This window comes from Schistocerca piceifrons, chromosome 9 (assembly GCF_021461385.2).
Source record: "Schistocerca piceifrons isolate TAMUIC-IGC-003096 chromosome 9, iqSchPice1.1, whole genome shotgun sequence".
Taxonomy (NCBI): domain Eukaryota; kingdom Metazoa; phylum Arthropoda; class Insecta; order Orthoptera; family Acrididae; genus Schistocerca; species Schistocerca piceifrons.
Window position 1 is genome coordinate 8,009,960 of NC_060146.1, and position 14,309 is coordinate 8,024,268.

Genomic DNA, 14,309 nt, shown 5'->3' on the forward strand with positions numbered 1-14,309 from the left:
CGAGTCGGATGCAAAAGTATTGTGCTCCATACTGATATAATCATTTTATTGTAAATTTAAGAGTTTAAGTGATTGAAAAATATATGTAGCCACAAACAAGCGAGAATGTGTATCATGAAAATTCGCTCCACCGCCACAATGGGTGGCCATGTTAGTGTAAGTTTCCGTTTCATAATAATAATACTTGAAGCCTTGAAGTTTATTTAATTCAAAGAAAATCTCTCAACTTTATTTTCATTAATTATACTTGTGATAATCTTTTCTGTTTAAAAGATTTATGCAGCTTATGATCCAGCGTGTGTTCTGCCGGAACAGGAGGCTGTCGTGACGACATCGTTATAGTATTTATTCCAAGTTCTTTCAGTTCCGTTTATATGTTCGTACAAATCCAATTAGTTGGTCCCTTAGGTTTCTTACATGCAACTTCCGTCTGTTATCTCCGCGCGATCTTCCTCCGAAAAAAAATTTCTGTTCATTTTTTTTAGTAATTTTCGATATCGCGAAGGAGAAAAGACAGCCGCCTCCTGCTCCGAACGAAACACCACGACTTTTCTAACGTCGGAGGGTACCGCACGAATTTTCCGCTAAAAGGTAATTGAATTTCTTAAAGGTAGGTCAATTAAACATGTTGCTGCTGTTCTCCGACAAATCTGGTGTGATTAATAGTAATTTATTCTGTCACGACAAAAAGAACCAATTTTATTTTTACCAAAGCAACAAACCTTTCAATTAAATGACTAGAAAAAAAAATCATACCAGAATTCCGATGCTTCACTTCAGGTTTACTGTATCCCTTGAAACTTCTTATTGACGATGAAATAGAGATATTGCATCGGAATTAAATACAAAAGGCACAATGCCGACTTAAGTACAAGAAGACTGACTCTTCTTACTGACTATGCTTTGAACGATTCCTGTGACACTAGTTAGAGATTCCGATGCTTCACTCCAGGTTTACTGTATCCCTCTGACCTTCTTATTGACGATGAAACACAGTAATTGCATCGGAATTAAATTGAAAATGGCATAATGCCGACTTAAGTACAAGAAGACTGACACTTCTTATTCTCTATGTTTTGAACCATTCCTGAGACACTAGTTTTGATTCCGATGCTTCTCTTCAGGTTTACTGTATCCCTTGGACCTTCTTGTTGACGATGAAACACAGAAATTGCATCGGAATTAAATACAAAAGCCACAATGCCGACTTAACCCTGCTGTTCTGTTCACTTTTACTTGACATATATACTGTTCGGGTCAATATGACCCGACATATCAAAATGCTTTAGAAACATAAATTTTGGTACAGTTTTAGCTATCGACATTGTTGTTCTATTCCAGTACCTTGTTAGTAATAATAATAATAATAATAATAATAATAATAATGGTAATAATAATAATAATAACAATGCATACAACTTTATTGAGGGATATTTTTCATTTAAATATGCACATAAATTTGAAACAACAGACAGTTTCCATTACAGGCATTCAACTTAGAAAGCACTACAGTTTTTCCATACTTCTATTCTTATTGTTGACAGTTTAGACGTAAGTATTGACATTTTCTAACAACAGACAGTTGTCATTACAGATATTCATCTTAGAGCACACTACAGTACAGAACACACTACAGTTTTTTTATTACATTCCAACATAGAAAGCACTACAACTTTAGAATCCTCTCTTCTTACTGATTGTAGTTTAGGCACAAGTATTCACATAAATTTGAAACAACAGAATTTTCAATACAATCATCTTATAAAATACTACAGTTCTTTTCTTACTGCTTGCACTGTGGACACAAGTAGGTTACATGTTTCTTGCAAATATGTTTACTACATTTTCCACACACCATGTTTGTTTTATTGTCATTACTTGATGGACAGAACTTACAGCGTGCACGTTTTGTAGATTTTCTTGTTGTTACCGATTCTGACACACCACCCACATCATTCGGGTTTTGGATGCTTGTGACCATTCTCAAAGAATCTTCTGTTCTTGGGAAATGCGTTCTTGATGCAATATGTTCTTTTATCAGTGACTTTCCAAGTTCCTCCAAGAATATTCTCCTTCTAGTCAATTTGCTTGCATTCCAATTAGGGTCAACCGAAATCCACAAAACGTATGCATTATAAGCAGAAACATCAAGAATATTGTAGAAAACTATCATTGGCCACCTATTACTTTTTCGTTTGCATGTATATGTACCTAATAACTGATCAAGCGTGTCTACAGCACCTTTGGTTGAATTATAGTCCAAAATCATTTTTGGCTTCTTATCAGCCCTGTCACTGATTTCCGCATCATGGTGGAGAGTGCTCATAAGTACAACATTCTTGTGTCTCTTAGGAATATAATTAACCACAGTAGTGTCATTTGTGAAGTAAAATGAAGAGCTGTGTACCTCCTTGTTGGTCATTTTGTGTGGAAGCTCCGGCTTATTTTTCCGTATAGTTCCCAACATAGTCAATTTCCTTTTCAGAAGCAGCTGCCCCAAATTGTACGACGTAAAAAAGTTGTCACACGTGATATTCTGACCACGTAACTCAGAAGTGAGATCAGATACCACCCTCATTCCCTGATTTCTTTCTGGTGCCGCTCCACTCACCTTTCCTGTATAAATTTGGGCTTTCAGTACGTATGAAGTTTTGCTGTCACACATGGTCCATATTTTGATCCCATATTTTGCCGGTTTACTTGGGATATACTGCTTGAATGGACAGCGACCTCTAAATGCTACTAACTGCTCGTCAACAGTAACATTTTCTCCTGGATTATACAGTTTAGGAAGGACCTCTACCCACTTCTCCCAAATACTACGAATTGCGGCAAGTTTGTCAGTACGTCGTCTTTCCTCTCTAGTAGATTTCTTGTCAAATCGCAGGACACGTGATATCTTACAGAATGTTTCATGAGACATGGTTGCTCGAAATATGTTTCGCCCAGTATCTTTATCCCACAAACTTTTTGTAGACTCCCCATGAGATCGATATACACCCGCTAGGAGTAAGAGTCCTAAGTATGCATGGAAAACAGAACCATCAATATCTGTCCACTGTTCACCATAAACTCGCTGCCCTTCAATATTTGTCATCTCTATTATTTCATTTTGAAGCGCTGTGTGAAATACTGCTTCAAATGAACATTTTACATCAGATATTCTGCTGACTGCATACCTGGTAACTCCTGGGGTACTCTTGATGATGTTCGAAGCTGGTAGGCGACCATGTTGTGCTGGTGGATGCAACTGCCATTCTATATTCCCATTTTTAGAAAGAAAAGTCTCTACACTATTTTGTATGGGCTGTGGACTGTCGTAACTGTCATCGGAACACTCGCTTTCAGATGCATTGCTGATGTGATCTTCAAACTCAGAAAGTGATCCTTCATCTGGTGAGGCATTTACTATTTCTTCCAACTCACGATCATTCAATGGTCTCATCGCCATGGTGTCACAAGTCAAACTGGGCAGAAACAAAGCATTCCAATTATTGAGAACTGCCAATTATTATTTCCTGGGGAAAGCAACAAACAAGCCCATTGTTGTGAACGCATGGAGCTTTAGGTGATTGTTGAGAGTAAGTTGGAATGATGCAGTCACTATTCCCACACAACACAACAAAAATAATTTTCGCCATTTCCAGATTTTAGAAATAAATACGAGTTACACTAAACATATTTGTGTCGGGTCATTATGACCCGAACATTACATATGCAACTATTACAGTTGAAGCCCAAACTTCTTAAACTTTTTTAAAACCTTTTAAAACACATGCTGCTCATCCATTTTCAGACAAAGTCACAAAGTTTCATAAATATATATTGGTATTTACATAATGTAAAATAACGTTCATATTCGTTTCGGGTCATATAGACCCGAACAGAACAGCAGGGTTAAGTACAAGAAGACTGACTCTTCTTACTGTCTATGTTTTGAACCATTCCTGTGACACTAGTTATAGATTCCGATGCTTCACTTCAGGTTTACTGTATCCCTCTGACCTTCTTATTGGCGATGAAACACAGAAATTGCATCGTTATTAAATACAAAAGGCACAATGCCGACTTAAGTACAAGAAGCCTGACTCTTCCTAGTGTCTATGTTTTGAAACATTCCTGTGACACTAGTTATAGATTCCGATGCTTCATTTCCGGTTTACTGTATCCCTTGGACTTTCTTATTGACGATGAAAAACAGAAAGTGCATCGGAATTGAATAGAAAAGACACAATGCTGACTTAAGTACAAGAAGACTGACTCTTCACACTATCTATGTTTTGAACCATTCATGTGACACTAGTTATAGACTCCGATGCTTCACTTCACGTTAACTCTATCCCTTGGACCTTCTTATTGACGATAAAACACAGAAATTGCATCGGAATTAAATACAAAAGGGACAATGCCGACTTAATTACAAGAAGACTGACACTCCTTACTGTCTAAGTCGTGGACCATTCCTGTGACACTAGTTATAGATTCCGATGCTTCACTCCAGGTTTACTATATCCCTTGGACCTTCTTGCTGGCGATGAAACACAGAAATTGCATCGGAATTAAATACAAAAGGCACAATGACCACATAAGTACAAGAGGTCTGACCCTTCTTGCTGTCTATGTTTTTGATCTATTCCTGTGACAATAGTTATAGATTCCGATGCTTCACTTAAGGTTCACTGTATCCCTCTGACCTTCTTTTTGACGATGAAACACAGATATTGCATAGGAATTAAATACAAAAGGCACAAAGCCGACTTAAGTCCAAAAAGACAGACTTTTCTTACTGACTATGTTTTGAACCATTCCTGTGACACTAGTTATAGATTCCGATGCTTCACTTCAGGTTTACTGTATCCCTCTGACCTTCTTATTGACGATGAAACACAGAAATTGTGTCGGAATTAAATAGAAAAGGCACAATGCCGACTTAAGTACAAGAAGACTGACTCTTCTTACTGTCTATGTTTTGAACCATTCCTGTGACACTAGTTATAGATTCCGATGCTTTACTTCAGGTTTACTGTATCCCTTGGACCTTCTTATTGACGATGAAACACAGAAATTGCATCGGAATTAAATAGAAAAGGCACAATGCCGACTTAAGTACAAGAAGACTGACTCTTCTTACTGTCTATGTTTTGAACCATTCCTGTGACGCTAGTTACAGATTCCGAAGCTTCACTTCAGATTTACTGTATCCCTCTGACATTCTTATTGACGATGAAACACAGATATTGCATCGGAATTAAATAGAAAAGGCACAATGCCGACTAAAGTACATGAAGACTGACTCTTCCTACTGTCTATGTTTTGAACCATTCCTGTGACACTAGTTATAGATTCCGATGCTTCACTTCAGGTTTACTGTATCCCTCTGACCTTCTTAATAGCAATGAAACACAGAAATTGCATCGGAATTAAATACAAAAGGCACAATGCCGACTTAAGTACAAGAATCCTGACTCTTCCTACTGTCTATGTTTTGAAACATTTCTGTGACACTAGTTATAGATTCCGATGCTTCATTTCAGGTTTACTGTATCCCTTGGACTTGCTTATTGACGATGAAAAACTGAAAGTGCATCGGAATTGAATAGAAAAGGCACAATGCTGACTTAAGTACAAGAAGACTGACTCTACCTACTATCTATGTTTGAACCATTCATGTGACACTAGTTATAGTTTCCGATGCCTCACTTCAGGTTCACTGTATCACTTGGACGTTCTTATTGACGATGAAACACAGATATTGCATCGGAATTAAATACAAAAGGCACAATGCCGACTTAAGTAAAATAAGACTGACTCATCTTACTGACAATATTTTGAACCATTCCTGTGACGCTAGTTACAGATTCCGAAGCTTCACTTCAGGTTTACTGTATCCCTTGAAACTTCTTATTGACGATGAAACAGAGATATTGCATCGGTATTAAATACAAAAGGCACAATGCCGACTTAAGTGCAAGAAGACTGACCCTTCTTACTGAATATGCTTTGAACCATTCCTGTGACACTAGTTATAGATTCCGATGCTTCACTACAGGTTAACTGTATCCCTCTGACCTTCCTATTGACGATGAAACACAGTAATTGCATCGGAATTAAATTGAAAATGGCATAATGCCGACTTAAGTACAAGAAGACTGACTCTTCTAATTCTCTATGTTTTGAACCATTCCTGAGACACTAGTTTTGATTCCGATGCTTCTCTTCAGGTTTACTGTATCCCTTGACCTTCTTGTTGACGATGAAACACAGAAATTGCATCGGAATTAAATACAATAGGCACAATGCCGACTTAAGTACAAGAAGACTGACTCTTCTTACTGTCTATGTTTGAACCATTCCTGTGACACTATTTATAGTTTCCGTTGCTTCACTTCAGTTTCACTGTGTCCCTTGGACGTTCTTATTGACGATGAAACACATAAATTGCATCGGAATTAAATACAAAAATCTCAATGCCGACTTAAGTACAATAAGACTGACTCTTCTTACTGACTATGTTTTGAACCATTCCTGTGACGCTAGTCAGATTCCGATGCTTCACTTCAGGTTTACTGTATCCCTTGAAACTTCTTATTGACGATGAAACACAGATATTGCATCGGAACTAAATACAAAAGGCACAATGCCGACTTAAGTACAAGAAGACTGACTCTTCTTACTGACTATGTTTTGAACCATTCCTGTGACACTAGTTAGAGATTCCGATGCTTCACTTCAGGTTTGCTGTATCCCTCTGACCTTCATATTGACGATGATACACAGTAATTGCATCGGAATTAAATTGAAAAGGGCATAATGCCGAATTAAGTAGAAGAAGACTGACTCTTCTTATTGTCTATGTTTTGAACCATTTCTGAGACACTAGTTTTGATTCCGATGCTTCACTTCAGGTTTACTCTATCCCTTGGACCTTCTTGTTGACGATGAAACACAGAATTAGCATCGAAATTAAGTACAAAAGGCACAATGCCGACTGAAGTACAAGAAGACTGACTCTTCTTACTGTCTATGTTTTGAACCATTCCTGTGACACTAGTTATAGATTCCGATGCTTCACTTCAGGTTTACTGTATCCCTCTGTCCTTCTTATTGGCGATGAAACACAGATATTGCAATGGAACTAAATACAAAAGGCACAATGCCGACGTAAGTACAAGAAGCCTGACTCTTCATACTGTCTATGTTTTGAAACATTCCTGTGACACTAGTTATAGATTCCGATGCTTCATTTCAGGTTTACTGTATCCCTTGGACTTTCTTATTGACGATGAAAAACAGAAAGTGCATCGGACTTAAATAGAAAAGGCACAATGCTGACTTAAGTACAAGAAGACTGACTCTTCCTACTGTCTATGATTTGAACCATTCATGTGACACTAGTTATAGATTCCGATGCTTCACTTCACGTTAACTGTATCCCTTGGACCTTCTTATTGACGATGAAACACAGAAATTCCATCGGAATTAAATACAAAAGGCACAATACCGACTTAAGTACAAGAAGACTGACTCTTCTTACTGACTGTTTTAAATCATTCCTGTGACACTAGTTATAGATTTCGATGCTTCACTTCAGGTTTACTGTTTCCCTCTGACCTTCTTATAGACGATGAAACACAGAAATTGCATCGGAATTAAATACAAAAGGCACAATTCCGACTTAAGTACAAGAAGACTGACTCTTCTTACTGTCTATGTTTTGGACGATTCCTGTGACATTAGTTATAGATTCCGATGCTACACTTCAGGTTTACTGTATCTTTTGGACCTTCTTATTGGCGACGAAATACAGAAATTGCATCGGAATGAAATAGCAAAGGCACAATGCCGACTTAAGTACAAGAAGAATGACTCTTCTTACTGTCTATGTCTTGAACCATTCCTGTGACAGTAGTAATAGATTCAGATGCTTCACTTCAGGTTTACTGTATCCCTCTGACCTTCATTTTGACGATGAAACACTGAAATTGGATTGGAATTAAATAGAAAAGGCACAATGCCGACTTAAGTACAAGAAGACTGACTCTTCCCACTGTCTATGTTTTGAACCATTCCTGTGACACTAGTTGTAGATTCCGATGCTTCACTTCAGGTTTACTGTATCCCTTGGACCATCTTATTGACGATGAAACAGAAATTGCATCGGAAGTAAATACAAAATGCACAATGCCGACTTAAGTACAAGAAGACTGACTCTTCTTACTGACTGTTTTGAACCATTCCTGTTACACTAGTTACAGATTCCGATGCTTCACTTCAGGTTCACTGTATCCCTCTGACCTTCTTATTGACAATGAACCACAGAAATTGCATCGGAACTAAATAGAAACGGCATAATACCGACCTAAGTACAAGAAGACTGACTCTTCTTACTGTCTATGTTTTGAACCATTCCTGTGACGCTAGTTACAGATTCAGATGCTTCACTTCAGGTTTACTGTATCCCTCTGACCTTCTTATTGACGATGAAACACAGAAATTGCATCGGAATTAAATAGAAAAGGAACAATGGCGACTGAAGTACATGAAGACTGACTCTTCCTACTGTCTATGTTTTGAACCATTCCTGTGACACTAGTTATAGTTTCCGATGCTTCACTTCAGGTTCACTGTACCCCTTGGACGTTCTTATTGACGATGAAACACAGAAATTGCATCCCGGATTAAATACAAAAATCACAATGCCGACAAAGTACAATAAGACTGACTCTTCTTACTGACTATGTTTTGAACCATTCCTGTGACGCTAGTTAGATTCCGATGCTTCACTTCAGGTTTACTGTATCCCTTGAAACTTCTTATTGACGATGAAACACAGATATTGCATCGGAATTAAATACAAAAGGCACAAAGCCGACTTAAGTACAAGAAGACTGACTCTTCCTACTGACTGTTTTAAACCATTCCTGTGACACTAGTTATAGATTCCGATGCTTCACTTCAGGTTTACTGTATCACTCTGACCTTCTTATAGACGATGAAACACAGAAATTGGATCGGAATTAAATCCAAAAGGCACAATGCTGACTTAAGTACAAGAAGACTGACTCTTCTTACTGTCTATGTCTTGGACCATTCCTGTAACACTAGTTATAGATTCCGATGCTTCACTTCAGGTTTACTGTAACCTTTGGACCTTCTTATTGGCGACGAAATACAGAAATTGCATTGGAATTAAATAGAAAAGGCAGAATGCCGACTTAAGTACAAGAGGACTGACTCTTCTTACTGTCTATGTCTTGAACCATTCCTGTGACAGTAGTTATAGATTCCGATGCTTCACTTCAGGTTTACTGTATCCCTCCGACCTTCATTTTGACGATGAAACACAGAAATTGCATCGGAATTAAATAGAAAAGGCACAATGCCGACTTAAGTACAAGAAGACTGACTCTTCTTACTGACTATGTTTTGAACCATTCCTGTGACACTAGTTATAGATTCCGATTCTTCACTTCAGGTTTACTCTATCCCTAGGACCTGCTTATTGACGTTGAAACACAGAAATTGCATCGGAACTAAATACAAAAGGCACAATGCCGACTTAAGTACAAGAAGACTGACTCTTCCTACTGTCTATGTTTTGAACGAATCCTGTGACATTAGTTATAGATTCCAATGCTTCACTTCAGGTTTACTGTATCCTTTGGACCTTCTTATTGGCGACGAAATACAGAAATTGCATTGGAATTAAATAGAAAAGGCACAATGCCGACTTAAGTACAAGAGGACTGACTCTTCTTACAGTCTATGTCTTGAACCATTCCTGTGACAGTAGTTATAGATTCCGATGCTTCACTTCAGGTTTACTGTATCCCTCTGACCTTCATTTTGACGATGAAACACAGAAATTGCATCGGAATTAAATAGAAAAGGCACAATGCCGACTTAAGTACAAGTATACTGACTCTTCCTACTGTCTATGCTTTGAACCATTCCTGTGACACTAGTTATAGATTGCGATGCTTCACTTCAGGTTTACTGTATCCCTCTGACCTTCTTTTTGACGATGAAACACAGAAATTGCATCGGAATTAAATAGAAAACGTACAATGCCGTCTTAAGTGCAAGAAGACTGACTCTTCTTACTTTCTATGTTATGAACCATTCCTGTGACACTAGTTATAGATTCCGATGCTTCACTTCAGGTTTACTGTATCCCTTGGACCTTCTTATTGACGATGAAACACGGAAATTGCATCGAAATTAAATACAAAATGCACAATGGCGTCTTAAGTACTAGAAGACAGACTCTCCTTACTGACTGTTTTGAACCATTCCTGTGACACTAGTTACAGATTCCGATGCTTCACTTCAGGTTCACTGTATCCCTCTGACCTCCTTATTGACGATGAAACGCAGAAATTGCATCGGAATTAAATACAAAAGGCACAATGCCAACTTAAGTACAAGAAGACTGACTCTTCTTACTGTCTATGATTTGAACCATTCCTGTGACGCTAGTTACATTTTCCGATGCTTCACTTCAGGTTTACTGTATCCCTCTGACCTTCTTATTGACGATGAAACACAGATATTGCATCGGAATTAAATAGAAAAGGCACAATGCCGACTTAAGTAAATGAAGACTGACTCTTCCTACTGTCTATGCTTTGAACCATTCCTGCGACAGTAGTTATAGTTTCGAAAGCTTCACTTCAGGTTCACTGTATCCCTTGGACGTTCTTATTGACGATGAAACACAGAAATTGCATCGGAATTAAATACAAAAGGCACAATGCCGACTTAAGTATAATAAGACTGACTCTTCTTACTGACTATGTTTTGAACCATTCCTGTGACGCTAGTTAGATTCCGATGCTTCACTTCAGGTTTACTGTATCCCTTGAAACTTCCTATTGTCGATGAAACACAGATATTTCATCGGAATTAAATACAAAAGGCACAATGCCGACTTAAGTACAAGAAGACTGACTCTTCTTACTGACTAGGCTTTGAACCATTCCTGTGACACTAGTTAGAGATTCCGATGCTTCACTTCAGATTTACTGTATCCCTCTGACCTTCTTATTGACGATGATACACTGTAATTGCATCGGAATTAAATTGAAAAGGGCATTATGCCTACTTCAGTACAAGAAGACTGACTCTTCTTATTCTCTACGTTTTGAACCATTCCTGAGACACTAGTTTTGATTCCGATGCTTCACTTCAGGTTTACTGTATCCCTTGGACCTTCTTGTTGACGATGAAACACAGAAATAGCATCGGAATTAAGTACAAAGTGCACAATGCCAACTTAAGTACAAGAAGACTGACTCTTCTTACTGTCTATGATTTGAACCATTCCTGTGACGCTAGTTACATTTTCCGATGCTTCACTTCAGGTTTACTGTATCCTTTGGACCTTCTTATTGACGATGAAACACAGAAATTGCATCGGAATTAAATACAAAAGGCACAATGCCGAATTAAGTACAGGAAGACTGACTCTTCTTACTGACTGTTTTGAACCATTCCTGTGACACTAGTTATAGATTCCGATGCTTCACTTCAGGTTCACTGAATCCCTCTGACCTTCTTATTGACGATGAAACACAGAAATTGCTTCGGAGCTAAATACAAAAGGCACAATGCCGACTTAAGTACAAGAAGACTGACTCTACCTACTGTCTATGTTTTAACGAGTCCTGTGACATTAGTTATAGATTCCGATGCTTCACTTCAAGTTTACTGTAGCGTTTGGACCTTCTTATTGGCGACGAAATACAGAAATTGCATCGGAATTAAATAGAAAAGGCACAATGCCGACTTAAGTACAAGAAGACTGACTCTTCTTACTGTCTATGTATTTAACCATTCCTGTGACAGTAGTTATAGATACCGATGCTTCACTTCAGGTTTACTGTATGCCTCTGACCTTCACTTTGATGATGAAACACAGAAATTGCATCGGAATTAAATAGAAAAAGCACAATGCCTACTTAAGTACAAGTAGACTGACTCTTCCTACTGTCTATGCTTTGAACCATTCCTGTGACACTAGTTATAGATTCCGATGCTTCACTTCAGGTTTACTGTATCCCTCTGACCTTCTTTTTGACGATGAAACACAGAAATATCATCGGAATTAAATAGAAAAGGTACAATGCCGATTTAAGTACAAGAAGACTGACTCTTCTTACTGTCTATGTCATGAACCATTCGTGTGACACTAGTTATAGATTCCGATGCTTCACGTCAGGTTTACTGTGTCCCTTGGACCTTTTTATTGATGATGAAACACAGAAATTGCATCGGAATTAAATACAAAAAGCACAATGCCGACTTAAGTACAATAAGACTGCTCTTCTTACTGACTATGTTTTGAACCATTCCTGTGACGCTAGTTAGATTCCGATGCTTCACTTCAGGTTTACTGTATCCCTTGACACTTCTTATAGTCGATGAAACACAGATATTGCATCGGAATTAAATACAAAAGGCACAATGCCGACTTAAGTACAAGAAGACTGACTCTTCTTACTGAATATGCCTTGAACCATTCCTGTGACACTAGTTAGAGATTCCGATGCTTCACTTCAGGTTTACTGTATCCCTCTGACCTTCTTATTGACGATGATACACAGTAATTGAATCGGAATTGAATTGAAAAGGGCATAATGCCTAATTAAGTACAAGAAGACTGACTCTTCTTATTCTCTACGTTTTGAACCATTCCTGAGACACTAGTTTTGATTCCGATGCTTCACTTCAGGTTTACTGTATCCCTTGGACCTTCTTGTTGACGATGAAACACAGAAATAGCATCGGAATTAAGTACAAAGGGCACAATGCCGACTTAAGTACAAGAAGACTGACTCTTCTTACTGACTATGCTTTGAACCATTCCTGTGACACTACTTATAGATTCCGATGCTTCATTTCAGGTTTACTGTATCCTTTGAACTTTCGTATTGACGATGAAAAACAGAAAGTGCATCGGCATTAAATAGAAAAGGCACAATGCTGACTTAAATACAAGAAGACTGACTCTTCCTACTGTCTATGTTTAGAACCATTCATGTGACACTAGTTACAGATTCCGATGCTTCACTTCAGGTTTACTGTATCCCTCTGACCTTCTTATTGGCGATGAAACACAGATATTGCAATGGAATTAAATACAAAAGTCACAATGCCGACTTAAGTACAAGAAGCCTGACACTTCCTACTGTCAATGTTTTGAAACATTCCTGTGACACTAGTTATAAGTTCCGATGCTTCATTTCAGGTTTACTGTATCCCTTGGACTTTCTTATTGACGATGAAAAACAGAAAGTGCATCGGAATTAAATAGAAAAGGCACAATGCTAACTTAAGTACAAGAAGACTGACTCTTCCTACTGTCTATGTTTAGAACCATTCATGTGACACTAGTTATAGATTCCGATGCTTCACTTCACGTTAACTGTATCCCTTGGACCTTCTTATTGACGATGAAAAACAGAAATTGCATCGGAACTAAATACAAAAGGCACAATGCCGATTTAAGTACAAGAAGACTGACTCTTCCTACTGTCTATGTTTTGAACGAGTCCTGTGACATTAGTTATAGATTCCGATGCTTCACTTCAAGTTTACTGTAGCCTTTGGGCCTTCTTATTGGCGACGAAATACAGAAATTGCATCGGAATTAAATAGATAAGGCACAATGCCGACTTAAGTACAAGAAGACTGACTCTTCTTACTGTCTATGTCTTTAACCATTCCTGTGACAGTAGTTGTAGATTCCGATGCTTCACTTCAGGTTTACTGTATGTCTCTGACCTTCACTTTGATGATGAAACACAGAAATTGCATCGGAATTAAATAGAAAAAGCACAATGCCGATTTAAGTACAAGTAGACTAACTCTTCCTACTGTCTATGCTTTGAACTATTCCTGTGACACTAGTTATAGATTCCGATGCTTCACTTCAGGTTTACTGTATCCCTCTGACCTTCTTTTTGACGATGAAACACAGAAATTGCATCGGAATTAAATAGAAAAGTACAATGCCGACTTAAGTACAAGAAGACTGACTCTTCTTACTGTCTATGTTATGAACCATTCCTGTGACACTAGTTATAGATTCCGATGCTTCACTTCAGGTTCAGTGTATCCCTCTGACCTTCTTATTGACGATGAATCACTGAAATTGCATTGGAATTAAATACAAGGGGCACAATGCCAACTTAAGTACAAGAAGACTGACTCTTCTTACTGACTATGTTTTGAACAATTCCTGTGACACTAGTTATAGATTCCGATGCTTCACTTCAGGTTTACTCTATCCCTAGGACCTTTTTATT

General features: G+C 38.0%; 1 protein-coding gene across 1 annotated transcript; it reads right to left on the reverse strand.

Moving 5' to 3' along the window:
- Positions 1–1,232: 1,232 nt before the first annotated feature.
- LOC124717198 lies at positions 1,233–3,451 on the reverse strand. The gene is made up of 3 exons (XM_047243976.1): positions 2,808–3,451; positions 1,788–2,654; positions 1,233–1,344 (listed from the first exon to the last, which is right to left on the reverse strand). The coding sequence occupies exons 1-3, from the start codon at positions 3,449–3,451 to the stop codon at positions 1,233–1,235; spliced, it is 1,623 nt and encodes a 540-aa protein (XP_047099932.1).
- Positions 3,452–14,309: the final 10,858 nt, after the last annotated feature.